At 45.7% G+C, this 20,270-nt stretch overlaps 1 protein-coding gene across 1 annotated transcript in view; it reads left to right on the forward strand.

The window, feature by feature from the left end:
* Positions 1 to 2,193: 2,193 nt before the first annotated feature.
* Positions 2,194 to 20,270, forward strand: part of RFX8 (regulatory factor X8) — a 65,649-nt gene continuing 47,572 nt past the window's right edge. The window contains exon 1 of the mRNA XM_070428538.1: positions 2,194 to 2,265. Coding sequence (XP_070284639.1) covers positions 2,194 to 2,265 — 72 coding nt within the window. The remainder of the gene's footprint in view (positions 2,266 to 20,270) is intronic.

Consider the following 20,270-nt stretch of genomic DNA (forward strand, 5'->3'; position numbering starts at 1 on the left):
CCATGGCTGAGGGCGCGCCGGCCTCCCCGCCAGGCTGGGCGTCTGTGGCAGCCACAGCCCGCACTGGGGCATCGTCAGCCCGCACTGGGGCATCGTCCAGCGGCGAGCGGCCAGCGCTGTGGAACACTGACGGCCAGGTTCCCACAGTGGTTTTATGGGAGAACCTCAGGAAATCCTCTCCGTGGGCCTGCGCCGCTGGAATAGCGTCCCCTCAAGCGGCATGTCCATCTGGAATTTCAGAATGTGACCTCTTTTGGAAATAGGGCCATTGCAGAAGCATGAGTTAAGGTGAAATCCCACTAGACTAGGTGGGCCCTGTATCCGATGACTGGTGTCCTTGAGCAGAGGAGAGAGGACCCTCAGGAGAAGGCCGGTGAAGACGCAGGCACACGGAGAACCATCCATCTACACGCCAAGGCCATCACCAGAGGGAGGAGAAAAGCATGGAACAGATTCTCCCCCAGAGACACCTGGATTTCAGACTTTCAGCTCCCACACTGTGAAAGGACACATTTCTGTTGTTTAAGCCGCCCAGCCTGTGGTAATCTGTTACCAGAGGAAAGCCAGACAGGGCTAACTATTTCTCCACCCCCTTTTGTTGAGCTTTCTTTCTTCGAGGAAGCCGATGGGGCTAGCAGTTGTGACTGGTCTTTAGCTCTCAAGGGAAGTACTAGTCAGTGTAAGCCTCACTGTGCCTCATCCCAGAAGAACAAGCTGTGTGTCCTCAACCAGAAGGGAGAGGCTGTGCACAGGCAGCTGCTCAGCAATTCCCCGGTCAGAAGTCCTGCTGCCTGCTCTGTGCGCTTCTTTAAGAGCACGAGGAGAAACCGGACAGTGCGTCCTCAACCAGGAAGGCAAGGCTGTGACTGGAAGTCACTGTGGAGCACTCGGTGACCCCGGTCACCCTTGCTGCTTGCCCCCACACACTCACGTGCCTGCTGCTGGAGCAGGCGCCACTGGCTGTCCCTACGGGCCGGCTGTAAGCTGTGAGCTACTAGCAAAGCCCCTCACTCCCAGGGGATCCCCACCTACCCCAGGCCCAGGATCACTCGGGCCGCTGAAGGTCCCACCCAAGCAGAGCAGAGGCCCAGGGCCTGCACATCACAGCTGAGTGCCACTAGCTCTGTCCCCGGAGGAAATGAAGGATAGTGACAGTGTACTGCCTGTCTGTCTCTGGGTGCCTTGCTTTTTACATCTCACTGTAATTTAAAGAGTCAAGATAGAGTGGCCTTCCCCAAACCACTTGGGTTTGAAAATCATGCAAACATCTGCTTCAGAGGTGGGGTTGGGGGAGCTATGCTCTCACACAGGGTACAGCGCACAGGGCCTGGCGAGCCCCACTGGCTCCTGCAGCCACCTGCAGGGATGACAGACTGCGAGGGGGGTGCTTGCTGTCTTAGAGAGGAAATAATTTTCCACTTTATAGTTACAGAGATCTGACTGCAACCTTTATAAAGGTGCATGAAACGGTGTCTGCTGAGCCGTCATTTGGACTTCTTTTCAGAATGCCTACATGCCAAAGATAAAACAACAACAGCAAAAACCTACCATGCTGATAATCTAGCTGCCCCAAATCAACATACAGGGTGGGGCAAAGGTAGGTTTACAGTTGTTCATATGGAAAATAATACAATAATTAATAAATAATAACAATACAAGAATAAACTGTTTTTGGCATACTTACAACTGGGAACCTACTTTTGCTCACCCTGTATGAACTCTGGACTGAGAACAGAAGGGTATATAATACTTTAGTGATGCTAATTGTAAGCCATTGCGTTCAATAAATTAAACATATTTCACTTAGTTGGATCCCACACTTGTGCTGAAGGCTGATCCTTATCAAAATGTCCTGTTCTAGCCAAAACCGGTTTGGCTCAGTGGATAGAGCGTCAGCCTGTGGACTGAAAGGTCCCAGGTTCGATTCCGGTCAAGGGCATGTACCTGGGTTGCAGGCACATCCCCAGTGGGGGGTGTGCAGGAGGCAGCTGATCGATGTTTCTCTCTCATTGATGTTTCTAACGCTCTATCTCTCTCCCTTCCTCTCTGTAAAAAAATCAATAAAATATATTTTTTTAAAAAAATGTCCTGTTCTAGCAAAATGGATGCCAATTTCTTCTTCCTTGACTTCTCTCCCCCAGGTTGGCAGACAATTTCTGTATCTGCGAAGGGTGCAGTGTGCCTCACTGCCTCATGTATGAGATTTACAGGGAGACCTGTGGGCAAAATGCCCAGAACCAAGTCAACCCAGCCACATTTGGGAAGGTAAGTTGTGAAGATAAAGTACAGTATTCACTGAGTTAAAAAGGTACTGCGTGAACTGTCGAGGCAATGGTAGAATTTGTTTGTATCTAATGGGTTCTCAGTGGGTATAATTTGGCTTTGCTTGGGGAAGCCAACCAGATGGCCGACATACTACTTTATCTCCATGGAAGAGCCATCCTTTTTTGTCCGAACTTCATAGTTAGGGCCCAGGAAAGGTAAGGAATGGGGTGACACCTCAGAGAGTGCAACCGTGGCAGCTCCAAATACTCAGCCAGGTTTGCCGGACCATTATTTCCTGCATAGAAATGCCCAACCTCAGCCCTACACACGTTCCAGGAGCCACTTTGTGGTTTCAGACAACTGATGTTTCCCACAATTCGGTTGTACTTAGAGAACTCATTGGCTCTTAAAGCTTTCCTCTGGAAGTTAAGATCTCTGTCGGGAATCTATACTGCAAATGTTAACACAGATAGTCTTCTGAGACCCTCCACGTTTAATAAATATTTATTGTGCATCCTCTATGTGCCAGGCACTGTCTTAGATATGACAATGAGAAGATGTATTGTAGTCGGGGGAGACAGGTAAGAAGATGAAATATAGAGTATATTAGATGGGACAAATACTGAGGCACAGTATAGAGCAGAAGGAGCTAGGACCTAAGGGAAAGGGGTATCTCATCCAATCCAATGGCAAGTTTGACCGGGCCTCATTGAATCGGGCCCAGTGCTGGCCAACATAAATTCACTGGGAGTCAAATTTTAAATATTTTAGTATCCTCATTTTAAAAAATTTTTATTGTTTAAAGTATTACAAATAGTAGTACATATGTCCCATTTTTTCCCCCATTGACCTTCGCCTGGCCTCCCTTACCCCCCTGGCACATGCCCTCACCCCCACCCCCCACCCCCGCAGTGTTTTGTGTCCATTGGTTATGCTTATATGCATGCATACAAGTCCTTCGGTTGATCTCTTACGCGCCCCCCCGCCCCCGCCCCCCCGCCAACACTCCCCAGCCTTCCTGCTGTAATTTGACAGTCTGTTCGATGCTTCTCTGCCTTTGTATCTATCTTTTTGTTTATCAGGTTATAATGTTCTTTATTATCCATAAATGAGTGAGATCATATGGTGTTTTTCTTTCACTTCCTGGCTTATTTCACTTAGCATAATGCTCTCCAGTTCCATCCATGCTGCTGCAAATAGTAAGAATTCATTCTTTTTTATAGAAGCGTAGTATTCCATTGTGTAGATGTACCATAGTTTTCTAATCCACTCATCTGCTGATGGGTACTTAGGCTGTTTCCAAATCTTAGCTATTGTAAATTGTGCTGCTATGAACATAGGGGGTGCATATATCCTTTCTGATTGGTGTTTCTGGTTTCTTGGGATATATTCCTAGAAGTGGTATTACTGGGTGAAATGGCAGTTCCATTTTTAAATTTTTGAGGAAATGCCATACTGTTTTCCACAGTGGCTGCGCCAGTCTGTATTCCCACCAGCAGTGAAGGAGGGTTCCTTTTCTCCGCATCCTCTCCAGCACTTGTCCTTTGTTGATTTGTTGATGATAGCCATTCTGACAAGTGTGAGGTGGTACCTCATTGTTGTTTTGATTTACATCTCTCAGATGATTAGTGACTTTGAGCATGTTTTCATGTGTCTCTTGGCTTTCTGAATGTCCTCTTTCGAAAAGTGTCTATTTAGGTCCTTTGCCCATTTTTTGATTGGATTGTTCATTTTCTTTTGTATGAGTTTCCTGTAAATGTTGGAGATTAAACCCTTATCAGAGATAACATTGGCAAATATGTTACTCCATCCAAAAACTACTAGACCACCTGTCAGAATGGCTATCTTCAACAAATCAACAAACGACAAGTGCTGGAGAGGATGCGGGCAAAAAGGAACACTCGTGCACTGCTGGTGGGAATGCAGACTGGTGCAGCCACATTATGGAGTTTCCTCAAAAAGTTAAAAATGAAACTCCCATTTGACCCAGTGATCCCACTTCTAGGAATATATCCCAAGAAACCAGAAACACCAATCAGAAAGGATATATGCACCCCTATGTTCATAGCAGCACAATTTACAATAGCTAAGATTTGGAAACAGCCTAAGTGCCCATCAGCAGATGAATGGATTAGAAAACTGTGGTACATCTACACAATGGAATACAATGCTGCTGTAAAAAAGAAGGAATTCTTACCATTTGCAACAGCATGGATTGAACTGGAGAGCATTATGCGAAGTGAAATAAGCCAGTCAATGAAAGAAAAATACCACATGATCTCACTCATTTATGGATAATAGAGACCATTATAAACTGATGAACAAAAATAGATACAGAGGCAGAGCAGCATTGAACAGACTGTCAAACTACAGCAGGAAAACCAGGGAGGGTTGGGGGGTGGAGATAAGAGATCAACCGAAGGACTTGTATGCATGCATATAAGCATAACCAATAGACACAAGGCACTGGGGGGGCGGGGGGGGGGGGGAGAGAGTAAGGGAGGCCAGGGGAAGGTCAAGGGGGGAAAAAAGGAGACATGTAATACTCTTTGTAATACTTTAAGCAATAAAACAAAATTAAAAACAGAACAAAAAAACACTACTAGACCTAATAAATGAATTTGGCAATGTAGCTGGATACAAAATTAACACCCAGAAATCTATGGCCTTTTTATACTCCAGTAATGAACTCACAGAAAGAGAAATGAAAAAAACAATCCCATTTACCATTGCACCAAAAAAATTAAGATACCTAGGAATAAACTTAACCAAGGTCATAAAAGACCTGTACTTGGAAAACTACAGGACATTGAAAAAAGAGATAAAGGAAGACATAAACAAATGGAAGAACATACGATGTTCATGGATTGGTAGAATCAACATCATTAAAATGTCCATACTACCTAAAGCAATCTATAGATTCAATGCAATACCTATTAAAATACCAATGGCATATTTCAAAGATCTAGAAAAAACTCTCCAAAAATTTATCTGGAATAAAAAAAGACCCCGAATAGCCACAGCTGTCCTGAGAAAGAAGAACAAAGTTGGAGGGATCACAATACCAGACAAAAACTATATTGCCAAGCCACGGTTCTCAAAACTGCCTGGTACTGGCACAAGAACAGACATATAGACCAATGCAACAGAATAGAGGACCCAGAAATTGACCCAACCCGTTATACTCAATTAATATTTGACAAAGGAGGCAAGAGCATACAATGGAGTCAAAACAGCCTCTTTAATAAATGGTGCTGGGAAATTTGGTCAGATACATGCAAAAAAAATGAAACTACACCGCCAACTTACACCATACACAAAAACAAACTCAAAATGGCTAAAGGGCCGAAACCAGTTTGGCTCAGTGGATAGAGCGTCGGCCTGCGGACTCAAGGGTCCCGGGTTTGATTCCGGTCAAGGGCATGTACCTGGGTTGCGGGCACATCCCCAGTGGGAGATGTGCAGGAGGCAGCTGATCGATGTTTCTCTCTCATTGATGTTTCTAACTCTCTCTCTCTCTCCCTTCCTCTCTGTAAAAAATCAATAAAATATATTAAAAAAAATGGCTAAAGGACTTGAATGTAAGATGGGAACCATAAAAATCCTACAAGACTCCATAGGCAGCAAAATATCAGACATATGTCCTAGCAATATCTTTACAGATACAGCTCTCAGGGCAAGAGAGACTAAGGAGAAAATAAACAAATGGGACTACATCAAAATAAAGAGCTTCTGCACATCAAAAGAAACCATCAACAAAACAACAAGAAAGCCAACTGCATGGGCGTATCCGCATTTTTAAAGTTATTTTAGAGGTGAAAATAATGTTTTATAATTATTAAATTTAATCCATAATATTACCTTTATCATCATGAAATTGATATTTCATTCTTTTCACCAGCAAAAGCCCCTAAATCAGCATGTCAAACTCGTGGCTGGTGGGCCGTATGCCTATTTGACATGCTTGCCCTAAATCCAATGTGTTTTACACGTAAGCCCCTTTCAGTCTGACCTAGCCACATGTTAAGTGCTCATTAGCCACGTGTGGCTGGTGGTTCCCAGCTAGGTCAGTGGGTGACTAGATGAGTCACCTCCTCCCTCTCCCTCCAGAGTATCTTTCAGCCACTGGGACTCTGCTTCTCTCCACTGGCCTGCTCCATGCCCTACAGCCTTCTCCTCATCTACCTGCCTGGCAGTCTTGTCACATGGAAGTGGGGTGACTCTAGCTTGGCATGTTTTAGCTCTGTAAGATCTTTTCTAAGAAACTGAAGACTGTTTTTCAAAACCTGTTTTAGATTTTCTTAGACATTGTCTCAGTCCCACTGCAGAGTATTCCAAATAGTTAAAAAGAGACTCTAGCTGTGGTTGGCAAACTGTGGCTCGAGAGCCACATGCGGCTCTTTGGCCCCTTGAGTGTGGCTCTTCCTAAGCCTTGGGAGTACCCTAATTAAGTTAATAACAATGTACCTACCTATATAGTTTAAGTTTTTTGTTTTTTGGTTTTTTTAAATATATATTTTATTGATTTTTTTTACAGAGAGGAAGGGAGAGGGATAGAGAGTTAGATCCATTGATGAGAGAGAAACATTGATTAACTGCCTCCTGCACATCTCCTACTGGGGATGTGCCCGCAACCGAAGTACATGCCCTTGACCGGAATCGAACCTGGGACCTTTCAGTCCGCAGGCCGACGCTCTACCCACTGAGCCAAACCGGTTAGGGCTATAGTTTAAGTTTTAAAAATTTGGCTCTCAAAAGAAATTTCAATCGTTGTACTGTTGATATTTGGCTCTGTTGACTAATGAGTTTGCCGACCACTGCTCTAGTGTATGACAATGGGCACTTCATTAGCATTTTCATCTTAATACTCCCTTAGAGTCCATTCCCAAGTCACCAACTTGCAGCTCTCATTGGGAATTTGCCTGAAGAATGGGCCAGGCCAGCGGAGCTGGATTGAGAAGGGGCCCTGTGCTGCCTAATCTGTGACTAAACAGAGAAGGGAAAAGAAGGGGAAAGGATATGGTCCCAAAGCATGTTTACAAAAGAAACAACAAAATACCCAATTCTCACTTCCTTCCCGTCCCCTGGGAATGGGGTCAATTCCAGATGCCAGAGCAGTTCCTGTGCAGATGTTGAAATGCTGCTTCTCCCTTTGGCTGTCCTGGGCATATGAAGGGGATCCTCATTCCTGGTCCAAGTGATAATCTTACATGGATGAGGGGATTTCCATAACACTGACTTCCTTTTTAAAAATAACATTTACTCATGCTTTTCTGATTATAAGAGTAATATATTCCCCTTAGAGAAAATGTGAGAATTAGAGAAAAGTGTGTAAAAAGAAGAAAATAAATACCGACTATGGCCTCACATCCAGAGATACAGCCCTGTGTGTGGTTCATGTGCATGCTCATGCACACATGCGCATATGCTCACACATGACCAGCAGGAGCCAGGGAGAAATCACAGTGACTTTGCTTCCGTGTCCCTTTGGACCTGCTCATGGAGTGGTCCTTCCTTTGCCCTGAATAGCATCTGAGCAAGCAGCATGACCTCTCCAGAAATCCTTGGTGACACGAAGGCCTGTTGTCACTAATTTACCAGTGTCAGTCTGATGCTTAGAATGTCGTTTCACATTCTGAACTGGGTTTAAGGTGGAATCTTTTCCCGTCTCCTCCGGTATGGTTTCTTGCCAGCAGAGAACAAATTGTGAGCTTCTTTTTCCCTCCCTCACCCTGCTCCCCCCACCTCACTGGGGGTTGGTTAGATCCAGGAGGGGGAGGTAAAAGTGGTTGTAAAGTTCCTCCTGCACAGCTTTCTGCTCTGGGTGCCAGGCAGACTCTTGTCCCCCGTTCCTTTGGCGGCTTCTTCCGAGTAGCCCGTGGTAATGTTCTCCTATGCGTCCCTTGCCTCGGTGACTGACTCTTCCTGCAGCCCAACTGCCCATCCTGGGGCCCTGGTTAGGCAGAGTCTGGGCTCTCCCACACGTCAGCTCTTTCTCTTTCGTGGCCAACTTCCGGTCAGGGCAACTCCTCAGCCATTCTTAACTTTAGCAGACTATGGCTGTGCGGCTGAAACCAGGGCAGTAGCCACTCTCCTCTGCTTGTCCACCAAGGCCACCAGCCAGCCCGTCTCTCATCCACGTGGGCTCCTGTGCCACAGTCAGACACCAATTGTAAGGCCTCACAACAGGCCTCTAGTGGATCTGTGCATCCCCTGCTCTAGGCCAGCCCACACCCTCTTCGAAGGAAAGAGGTTGGTCTTGCCATTAGAAAACCCTCACACTTCCTCTTCTCTCTTCCTACTTGTGGATGATTTGAGTTGAGGCCTTTTCAGAGTTTTAAAACCAAATATTTTAGCTAAATGCTTGTGGGTGGGAGCCCCTCCCCCACCACCATGTGTGTCTCAGTTGACTTTGCTGTCTGTTGTCTTCTTGCCTCATCCTGTTGTAGAGATACTATGTAGATGGGTGGATTGAAAGATTGATATATGGATGGATGTACAGACAAATGGGTGTTCAGAGACAGGTGGGTTGACAGATAGACAGACAGAGTGCAATATGGCACACTTTTTGACACCACTAAGCCTAGAATCAGACTAATCCTGGGCAAGTTATTTAACCTTTTTGTGCCTCAACTTTGTCATCTGTATAATGAGAATATTCATAATGTTAACAGTACCTACATCATGAGATGCTTTTAAGAAATTAATAAGAAAGCATATATAAAAAGAATTGAATAATCTTGGTGCAAAGAAAGCATCCAAGAAATGTTAACTCTTATAGTTATACTAGAGGCCTGATTCACGAAATTCATGCAAGGGGCTCGGCCCCCGCAGCCATGGTGGCTGCCTCTGCCTCAGCCCCTGCCACCAAGGCTTCATTCAGAGGTCGGCTAGTCTAATTAGCATATTACACATTTATTATTATGCCCATTTATACCTAGAATATCATAAACACTTTCACATTAAAATACTTTTCAATGCACATTGTATAATGGCTAAAAATATTATTTGGATATTCATCTAGCCATTGCCTTTATTGGAAATTTAGGTTGTTTATAATTTTTCTCTATTATAAGTAACACTAGAGGCCTGGTGCACAAAAATTTGTGCACTCGAAGGGGGAGGAGGGTCCCCCAGCCCGGCCTGTGCCCTCTCGCAGTCTGGGACCCCTTGGGAGATAACGACCTGCTGGCTTAGGCATGCTCCCGGGTGGCAGAGGGCACGCCCAATCCCTAGGTGCAGCCCCTGGTCAGGCTCAGAGCAGGGCCGATTGGGGAGTTGCGGCACCGCCCCGTCATGCACAGAGCAGGGCGGATTGGGAGGTTGCGATGCCACCCTCAGTCATGCTCAGGGTAGGGCTGATTGGGGGGTTGGAGCACTGCCCCCTGTCACACTCAAGGCAGGGTCAATGGGGAGGTTGCGGTGCCACCCCCTGTCACGCACAGGGCAGGGCCGATCAGGGGGTTGGGGCGCTGCCCCCTGTCACTCACAGAGCAGTGCCAATCAGGGAGTTGGGGCACTGGCCCCTGTCACTCACAGAGCAGGGTCGATCAGGGTGTTGGGGAGCTGCCCCCTATCATGCACAGAGCAGGGCTGATCAGGGGGTTGAGGAGCTCCCCCCTGTCACTCACAGAGTAGGACCGATAGGGGAGTTGGGGCACTGCACCCTGTCACACACAGAGCAGGGAGGATCAGGGGGTTGGGGCGCTGCACCCTGTCACACTCAGGGCAGGGCCAATGGGGAGGTTATGGCTGTACCCTGTCACACACAGAGCAAGGCCCGTGGAGGGGGATTGGGGCGCCACCCTCTATCACCCACAGAGCAGGGCCGATCAGGGGGTTGGGGCGCCACCACTGTCACACTCAGGGCAGGGCCGATGGAGAGGTTATGGCTCTACCCTGTCACACACAGAGCAGGGCCCGTGGGGGGGCGGGGGTTGTGGCCCCGCCCCCTGTCACACACAGAGCCGCAGGGCGATCAGGGGGTTTGGTCACTGCCCCCTGTCACGCTGATCCTGGTGCCGGGAGGCATATTACCCTTTTACTATATAGAATAGAGGCCTGGTGGCATGGGTGGGGGCCTGCTGGTTTGCCTGAAGGGTGTCTTGGATCAGGGTGGGGGTCCCCATTGGGGTGCCTGGCCAGTCTGGGTGAGGGGCTGAGGGCCGTTTTCAGGCTGGCGGGTGACTGAAGCTCCCAACTGCTCCTTTTTTTCTTTCTTTTTTTTTCTATTCTGGGCCAGCTTTAGCTCTGAGGCCTCGCTGCTGAAAGCAGGTTTCTGGCCTTTACCTTCTGTATTTGATACAATGTTTTGGTCCGGCTGGCTGAAGCCCGGCTAACTGAAAGCCGGTTTCTATGGTTTTGTTTAGCTTCTATATTTGTTACCATGTTTCTTAGAGTTGCAGCTGAGAGGCCGGCAAGTCAGGCGGGGAACGTTGGAGTCCGCAGTCACTGGAGCAAGCAAGCCTCCCTGCTCGCTTCAGTGCATGGCTGCCGGCCGCCATCTTGGCTGACAGTTAATTTGCATAAGGATATGCTGATTAGCCAATGGGAAGGGTAGCGGTCGTATGGCTAATTACCATGTTTCTCTTTTATTAGTGTAGATTAATTTCATCTGCATCTGGTCATTGCCCTAGGTGAGACTCTAGACAATTGAAACCAATTCACACCCCTCATGATAGTTCTTGATAGTCTTACCCAAATCCATAATATTATTAACCTAGAACATTTGTTGGATAGGAACTGCATTTAGCTGTCTCAACTTGCATTTACTGGGTGATTAGGGAAGGTAAGCACTTTCAAGTGTGTTTTGGTCACATGTGTATTGTGTGTATACAAAATATCACCAGACCACTTTCTATTGGTGGTTTTCCTATCGATTTATGTGAGTTCTCTCTCTCTAGATATATATATTTTTTACTTATTACATTTTTGGAAAATAATTGTCTCAGTTGGTTTTAAATTTTTAACTGTGATGTACCTGATCATAAAATGAAATCATAGGGTACCCTGGGGTTGGAATCCTATCTAATAATAGACAAACATGGTAATTGACCATACCTTCACTATGCCTCCCATTGGCTAATCAGTGCAATATGCAAATTAACCACCAACAAAATGGCGGCTAATTTGCATACTGCAGGCAGGGTGGGACAGCGTGAACCACCAGCGCACCGCCATCCAAGGCAGGCCGGCCGCTATGGGACCCCATTGGCGGGTCCTAGGGCGGCAAGGCAAGCCTGCCCCAGAAGCCCCAGCAGCCACCTGATATGGTAGTAACTCTATCAGTAAGCACTCTGAAAGTCAGTGGCATAAATGCACCAATTAAAAGACAGATTATGAGGGTGAATCAAAAACAAAACCCACTTTAAATATAAAGACACATATAGATTAAAAGTAAATGAATTAAGTTGCAGCCTGTTTTGCTCAGTGGATAGAGCATTAGCCCATGGACTGAAGGGTCCCAGGTTCACTTCCAGTCAAGGGCATGTACCTCAGTTGATCCCCAGTCCCTATCAGAGCATGTGCAGGAGGCAACCAATCAATGTGTCTCTCCCTTTCCCTTCACTCTCTCTAAAATTCAATGGAAAAATATCCTTGGGTGAAGATTAACAAAAACAGAGTAAATGGATCAAGTAACATTAAAGAGATTAAAAAAAAGTATATTCCAAATTTTGTTAGTTGTATAATGGTTATGTTTAAATTATTAACACCTAAGAAATTGGGTGTTATATTTATATAATATGCTGTAGTATTTTCTAGTTTTTTTTTTTACATGTATGAGATTATTTCAAATTAAAATATTAAAAAATTAAAAATTAATAAAATATTAATTGAAATGTATCTGCATTACATGAAAAATCTCCTAATTGCTTCTAGCATAATTTATTAAATTGTGCTAAAATTTATAAGGGTTCAATTAAAAAATATCTTAATTCTAAATGATATAATAGAAAAAATATAATAGTGCAGTTATAAGCACTTATCTGAAAATAAAAATTTAAAGAAGTGAATTTAAAGAAGGAATTAGCCAAAGAAAATATATGCACAACCCATGGACACAGACAACAGTATGGTGATGGCCAGAGAGAAGTGGGGGGCAAGAGCTGGGTATAGGGGGCAAAAGGGGGGAAAATAGGGACATCCTATATAATAATAATAAAAGGCTAATATGCACATTGACTGAACGGCAGAATGACCGGTTGCTCTGATGCGCACTGGCCACAAGGGGGCAGATGCTCAATGCAGGAGCTGCCCCTGGTGGTCAGTGCACTTCCATATGGGGAGTGCCACTCAGCCAGAAGCTGGCTCATGGCTGGCCAGTGCAGAGGTGGTGGCAGGAGCCTCTCCCACCTCTGTGGCAGCACTAAGAATGTCCAACTAATGGTTTAGACCTGATCCCTTGGGGGTCTAAGCCTTTAGTTGGACATCCCCCAAGGGCTCCCTGACTGCCAGAAGGATGTCTGACTGCAAGCTTAGGCCTGATCCTCCTGGGAGTGGGCCTAAGTCGACAGGTGGACATCCCCCAAGGGGTCCTGGACTGTGAATGGGCACAGGCTGGGCTGAGGGGACCCTCCCCCCCCCCCAACCGAGTGCACAAATTTTTGTGCACTGGGCCTCTAGCTACTCAATAAAAGAAACTGTGCAGATTATCACACTGCCAGACAGCTAGACAATTTACTTCTGCTTCTCCCTCCAAAAACACCAGATTACTTCCCCGGGCCTTGAATCTAAGCCTGTTGCATACTTTATAATAATTCCATTAGATACCTACTAACTTAAACCTAGGAATATAGGGAAGGTTTTAAGTGATTTTCTTAAGAGGAGATGAAATTTTCAGAATCTGTTGTTGAAAGGAAGAATTTCTGGCTTTTAATTCTGCATTTAGATTTCACTGACTTTTTCTTTTCTCTCTTATCATTTATTTTCTTCTGTACATTTTGGTTCTCCTTCCCTGAAGGAACCTGTCAATTTGGCTCATGACCTTGATGTTTAATTGTGCTAGACTTGCCTTCACTGTTCCTGCATTTGCCGCCCCACCCCAGGTGTGGCTGGCTCCCTGTGGGAGCCGTGGGACCTGGAGCAGACAGGAGGGGTGTTTCATGGCACTGTCAAATCCTGCTGCTCAGAAGCTAAGAAAAACAGAAAGAGGGATGCAGCAGAAACCAAGCGGAAGTGGAGGCTGAGTGATTGTGGAGGGGACTGTGGGAAAATAGCAGAAATCATTACTTGACTGTTGGGACACTGTGCCTCTAAGCTCTATGTTTGGAGAGTCACACGCGCCAGGATTTTCCCTTTCAACTGACATGCACTTGGACAGCATGCGTGCTGTGGACCTCTCATCAGTAGGAAAATGGAACAGACTTCTATTTTTTTTAATGTTTATTGACCCTGCACATAATATCAGTACTATTTAACAATGTGCATTAAAATGATAACAGGAGATGAGAAGTTGAGTCAGAAGCAGCTATGCTTTTCAGAAGCAGCTATGCTTTTCAGCATTATAATAGCTTTTGCTAACAAAACCTGTGCAAGGAGCAAATTAGATAAACAAATGAATAATAAAATGTGAAAATGACGACCACATTGGAAAAAGAGGAAAACAGTAAAATGATGGGACACTCACATGATGGACTAGAACGCAGCTGTCAAAATTCCTTGCTTCAGAGAAATCGTAATGATGAAGGGAAGTGTTTATGGTTCAACGTGCAGGGAAGACGGTGGACAGCAAGCCCGAAGACGTGCTATTGTGTGATGTCAGTGACTTCATGTTACACCCATAGAATACGTACATGGACGGAGACTTTGATAAAAGACTGGAAGGGACTGCATCGAGGTTTAAATGGTGGTTTTCTCTAAGTGTTGTGCTTTCTTCTTTATACTTCTCATCTTTTTTCAAATTTTATTTACATATATTTTCTTTATCATTGGAAAAGAGGAAATATAATTCAAACAGTGTGAGAGGAGAAATCGAAAGTTTTATTTCCAAATTTTGGAATTAAGACTTTAATCTGGCTCATTCTTTCAGCTCGTGCGCGTGGTTTTTCCTGGTCTTGGCCCCCAGAGGCTGGGCACGAGAGGAAGTGCCAGGTAGGGTATTCAATTTTGTTTTATTTTAAATGTTTAAAACAAACATTTGGGAGGCGGGATCACAAAATAAGTGACCAAAATAGTGTAAAACTAAACAAACTATAAATATCAACTCTTATCAGAGAGTTCCCATAATTCAGATGGAAACCCTAGTGCCTGAAATAACAGGTAATGCTAGAACCAAATATCAATGTCAATTTTTGAGGAATTTTGTTCAGACACAGAAATCACAATATATCTTTGTGTCTTAAACCTTAAATGTTTGGATATGAAAATGTCCAATGTTGAAATATTTAAATAATTACACACATAGAATAACAGAGTTGTTTTCATTACTGTTTGAACTAAATTTCCAAGTATTCATCTAATTAGCATATTTGAATTATATTTAGGAAACTAGGTACCCACGCTATATTTTTAACACCACAAGAAATTACAGTGTTATATGGTACATGTTGTTATAATTGTCACTCAATTATTATTATTTTACAGGTTTTTTTAAATTAAGAAAAATCAGTAGAGATCAGGAAATCAGTGGGAAGAAATGGAAGCCAAGTTAGGAAAGGGGCCTGCCAGCTGTGAAGGAGTGGGAGACGGTGGAAGAGTTTGCCAAACAACACTGAGCAATAGTTCATTTGGAAAAATTGTGTTCCGCCGCTGTGAGCCTGGACGCGTGGCTGCAGGCTCGGAGCTCGGCGGAGCAGCCTGGGCTGCAGAGAGAGGCAGCGTCCTCGGGGCTTGCTGAGAACCCAGCCCAGCCCCAGAGGGGCGCCTTGGTGGGCTCCACTTCACTTTAAAGGGGTTACGCGCCCGCAGCAGCAGGAGGCTTTCCCTGCTGTATCCCTAAGACCAGAGGCCCTAAGTCGGAACAGCAGAGCAGAACGTTCACGAGCCGCGTCAGAGCTGATGCGTTTGAAATGGTATGGAATTGTCTGCCTACCAGAGTTGACAGGCTGAGTGTCTATTAGCTTTCCCTAATGACGGAGTCAATGACAACGCCGGGGGAAGAGCCCCGAGTCTGTTTTGTGTGTTCTATAAAGCATGTCAGTGGTTTGACATAATCTTTAAAGACAACCTTTATTTTTTCGGTATAATTATGATGGAATCTGTATCAAGAAAAGTTCTTTCTTTTATGGCCAGTATTGCTACTTTCTGGATGAAAAAAGGTATTACAGGTTAGTTTCTATCCTTTAAGTATTTTGTTCATCAGTCACAGCCTTATTAATATTAGAACCATTCCTATTGTTGTTGAATCTAACTGGCTTTTGGCTTTTCTGCCACTCATCCTCTTTCAGGATGGAAAGACATGCATCACATCAACAGGGCAGACATGGGCAGAAATTCAGTGTCTAGTAATAGACAGTGCCAGAGAAATTCATTTCCTTAGATATTTTCCATCTTAATCCTTATTTCAATCACCAAATCCTGGTCTCTTGTCCCTCTCTTCTAGGTCTCCTTGTCTCTCTCTTCCCCATTAAGTGCAGGTGTTTCCCCCAGATCCAACCCTTGATAATCAATGGCTTTTCCTCCTGATTGGCCACAAGACATCTCATCATTTGTTATCGCTCACCTACTGCTCGCTCCCATGGATGGCTCCTCCTCTAAATGATTCTCCCTGGCCCCGCCCTCCCGCCCCCTGGGCATTCCTCTCTGGCTATCGTTGGACACTTCCATTCAGATGGCACACCGGTGCCTCGTACTTAGTGTGTAAAAATCTAAATTTACCATCTCCGTCCCAATCAGCTCTGCCTCTTGCTTGCTCATCTCAGTCTATGGTATCAACAGATAGATTGTACAAATGTTACCCCAAACTAGGCCAGCTCCCTTGGGTCACAAAGTGCTGTCAATTCTACCTTTTCAGTTCTGACTTACTCATTTTGGTCACTGACATTTCCTTTAAATTCCTGTCATCTTACATTGATGTTATTTCCATGGATCCCATGTAGCCTCCCTCTCCTCGGCCTCACCTCTCTCTACACATAACCATAAGAATAATCTCCCTAAAATGCTACATTTTCTTTGTCTTTTTTCTGCTCAGAAATGCACAGGCACTTGCCGCTCTGACCTCCTGCTGTAAAGACCACACCCCTCTATACACACAGCTGGTGCTAGCGCTCTGTTTCTTCCCACTCCACTCCCCAGCATGCTGCCTATTTCTTATCAATAGAAGCCATCAGTTTCAGCCATAAAATCTTTCTCTGATAGATCAAATGTGTTGCTGTCTTTGCTTCCATCATCTTATCCTTCCATGATGTCACTCCTTCTTCCCTGGACCTTCCTGAATCCTGTTCCTTCCCCCCAGACATACCTCAGGGGCCCCCTGCTCAGTGAGCCACCCCAGCAATACCAGCTCTGGGAAAGGCACCCCCCTTCACCCTTTCACGCTGTCCACTGGCTGACTACACTGTAAACATGGCCACGTAATTCAAAACCCATTCCCTGAACCTTCATTTGGCATAAATAGACCACATGTAACCCAGCAGCCAGGGACATGTTTAGCTTTACTTGCAGCCCAGCACAATTAATTAGGGGCACCACCTTCACTCTCAAAAGGGTTCTAGTTTGGACAATAAATTATAACAAACGACATGGTCACCTTTTGTAGAAGGTGCCTATGTGTGAGCAGCTGCTGAGGTGGAGCCACCAACATAGATAAGACATGGGCCCTTCTCTCTGGTCGCTTAATAGCAGCGACAGACACAAATTGAACTTGATACCAAGTGCAATGTGATGGGTATAGGAGTATACAAAAGGTCCTGAGAACTCACAGAGCAGGCGTCCTGGGCAGGGGCCATGAAGGGCCTATGCGAGTCATGCTTTGAGCTAAGCTGTGAAGGGCAGTTTAGAATGTTGACAGGTGGGAGGGTGGAGGGGAGAGGGCAGGGATGCAGAGGATGTCCACGCTTAGGGAGGAGTGTGGGCAGGACGAGGGACCGAGAAGGCAGCGGCGTCCTGCTGTGTGGGAGTGCGTGGAGGGAGCTGCGGCACAGGCTAAGCCTGGGAGGTGAGTTCAGAGGGCCCTGAACGCCAGGCGAGGGGCCAGGGGTCTGGAAGTCTTTGAGACTTCCTTTGAGAAATGGGTGGTGTCACCATGGGAACCTCCACCAGGGCAGGAACCACAGAGTTTTACTTGTTCCTGTCCCTGGTGTTGCTGGAAGTACAGCGTGGGCACTGAAATGGTTGTTGAAGAACTGAGAAGCCCAAGTTCAGGTGTAAGAAGACCAGACTGAGAAGGAGAAAGTGAGGGCCGGAGGCTGCCTAGTATTCAGATGAGCGCCTAAACCAAAAGGAGGCAGGTCGGAAAGAGCTCTTGACGCAGGGTCTTCATTGGTTGAGTCCGTGTCAATAGAAGGAAACAGATGGCTCAGCCCAGCCTGTCCCACAAAAGCCTCAACCTCAGCCTCAAATAGTCACTATGTTCTGCTTCCAACCAGCTCTTCCTCTTCCATCTCTTATTCATCCCTCAGTCACAAAGATGGGAAAATTACATAAACCAAAATAGAGAAGTTGGGGAAGTGAGAGATTTATTTCAGTGACAACTTGTACAATGCATTCTCTTCCGGGCTGACCCATACACCCCTGGAAGGCTGGGCCTAGAAGCAGCTCTTCGTGTTTGTCTCCGAGTACCCATCGGCCAGTGGGCCAGCAGACGGTGCGGGTCGCCCTGCACACACAGTCACCAGAGTAAAGCAATTGACAAGGCTGCTACTCAGCAAGGGGGAGGCCATTAGCATCCCGAGGCCTCTGGGTTGGTGTCACAGAAACAGGGGCTGGAACTGGCCTTTGTGGGGAAAATAGGCTTTATCCTTCGAGAGAAAGAGGAGGGCTGACAAAGATGAGGACACAGGTGACATTGGTTTATTCATGAGATAAGCCCAGCAGCAAACACTTTACAAGTACTCTGTGCTCAGCATGTATTTGATAATTGATAAAGTCTAAAGTCTTGGCCAATTAAGAAAAATTTTTAAAGTATCAAGATTTAAGGGTAACTTCCTTAACAATTCCACATTTTAAGAAATACTAAATATCTATTTTAGAAGGCAGAAACATAATAAGCGATATTCTGTTGTTAATCTATAAACTATACTAATAAAAATGTCTTCTATTTTATTATATACTAGAGGCCCAGTGCACAGTTTGTGCATTGGTGGGATCCCTTGACCTGGCTTGAGGGGATCTGGCTGAAACCAGCTCTCAGACATCCCCCAAGGGGTCCTGGATTGCAAGAGGGTGCAGGCCAGGCCGAGGGACCCCACGGGTGCATGATCGGGGCCAGGGAGGGACTGCAGGAGGGCTCCAGGGCATTGAACTTCTACAATAAATCAGGCCCTGTTCTGGCTACTGGTGATGAAGCAGTAAACCAGATCGACAAGGCCACCCCTTCTGTCAGTTTTAGTGAAGGAAACGACAATAAAAAAGAAGCGATACGGAGATTGGTCTGAACAAATTAAATGGAGTCCTGGGAAGGCTTCCATGAGTAGATGCTTTCTGAGCAGAAAAAGTGAAACAAGGAGCTAGTCAGGTGATGATCTGGGGAACCCTCTAGGCAAAGGAGAGAGCAAGTGCAAAGAGCCTGAGGCCGGGTAAGTTCAAAGAGCAGCAAGGCCTGCTGAGGTGGGGTAGGGAGTGAGCAGGAGGGTAGGAGGAAAGGAATATGAAAACACAGGCAGGGAGCCTGCAAGTCTGAGGAAGGAGAAGGGATGCCATTTGGAGTGTGATGGGAGCCTGGGAGACGCACGCTGGGGAGTGATGCCATCTGACTAGAGTCTGAGATGGAGGTCTCCAGGCCAGTCTGCTGGGCCAAGGCTGGGAGAGGAGGTGGGTGACCAGCCAGGAGGCTGTGCAACAGCCCTGGCAAAGAGAGCCCACTGAGATTTCTTACTGACAAATATAATCCTCTCAAAAAGGCAGACAAAATATGCGATACTACACATGAATAAGAGCAGAGACTCAAACAAACTGCCTGCCTCTACTATCAGGAAGCTGTCTGACTTATTTCACGTAGCATGATGCCCTCAAGGTCCATCCATGTTGTTGCAAATGACAATACCTCATTCTTTTTAATGGCTAACTAATATTTCATGGTATATACATCATAAGTCAAGGCCCCACTGTATGTGTAACCGGACAGTCAATGGGTCCGGGCTGCCTGTCACTACTTGAGCCAATTCAGCAGAGACAGGGTCGCATCCTATATGAGCGTTTATTCCAATCCTGCCGGCAGCGTGGGAGAGCAGCAGCTCATCCACAGACATCTGCTCTGCCTCCCATAAGCCGGCTGCGTATATGGGGTAGAAGGACAAGGATTACGTGGGGAAATAGGCAAAGGGACAAATGTGCAGTCTACAGATATGCAAAAGGGCTGGGGTCTTCAAAGGGCTGGCAGCTCTGGTTTCTGGTTCAACAGGTTGCTAATCTTTCCCTGATAATAGGCAGCTCGAAATGGGGAGGATGGGCTGCATTTCCAGGGGAGCTCCCAGGGCCTGTGTGTAACTGCCAGCCAGCTTAGAGTGCACCTTCTTTAATCAAAACAAATCCATCACGGTTCACAGAGCCTGATTAATATTTCTTACAATTTCAGCTGGTTCCCCAACATTCTATATCTGCCCCTATCATATGTGCCACAATTTCTTTATCCATTCATCTGCTGCTGTACACTTAGTTACTAGAATGGCTACTGTAAATATTGCTGCAATGAACACAGAGTGCATATATTTTTTAAGTTTTTTTCATTCCTTTTGTGTAAATACCCAGCAGTGGAATTTTTGGATCCTATGATAGTTCTATTTTTAATTTTTGAGGAAGTTCCAGACTGTTTTCCATGGTGACTGCACCAGTTCATATTCCCACCAGCAGTGCGGGAGGGTTCCATTTTCTCCACATCTTTGCCAGTATTTGTTGTCTCTTGTTGTGTT

Source organism: Myotis yumanensis, unplaced genomic scaffold (genome assembly GCF_028538775.1).
Source record: "Myotis yumanensis isolate MYYU_CA2020_CCGP unplaced genomic scaffold, mMyoYum1.0.hap1 SCAF_11, whole genome shotgun sequence".
NCBI lineage: Eukaryota > Metazoa > Chordata > Mammalia > Chiroptera > Vespertilionidae > Myotis > Myotis yumanensis.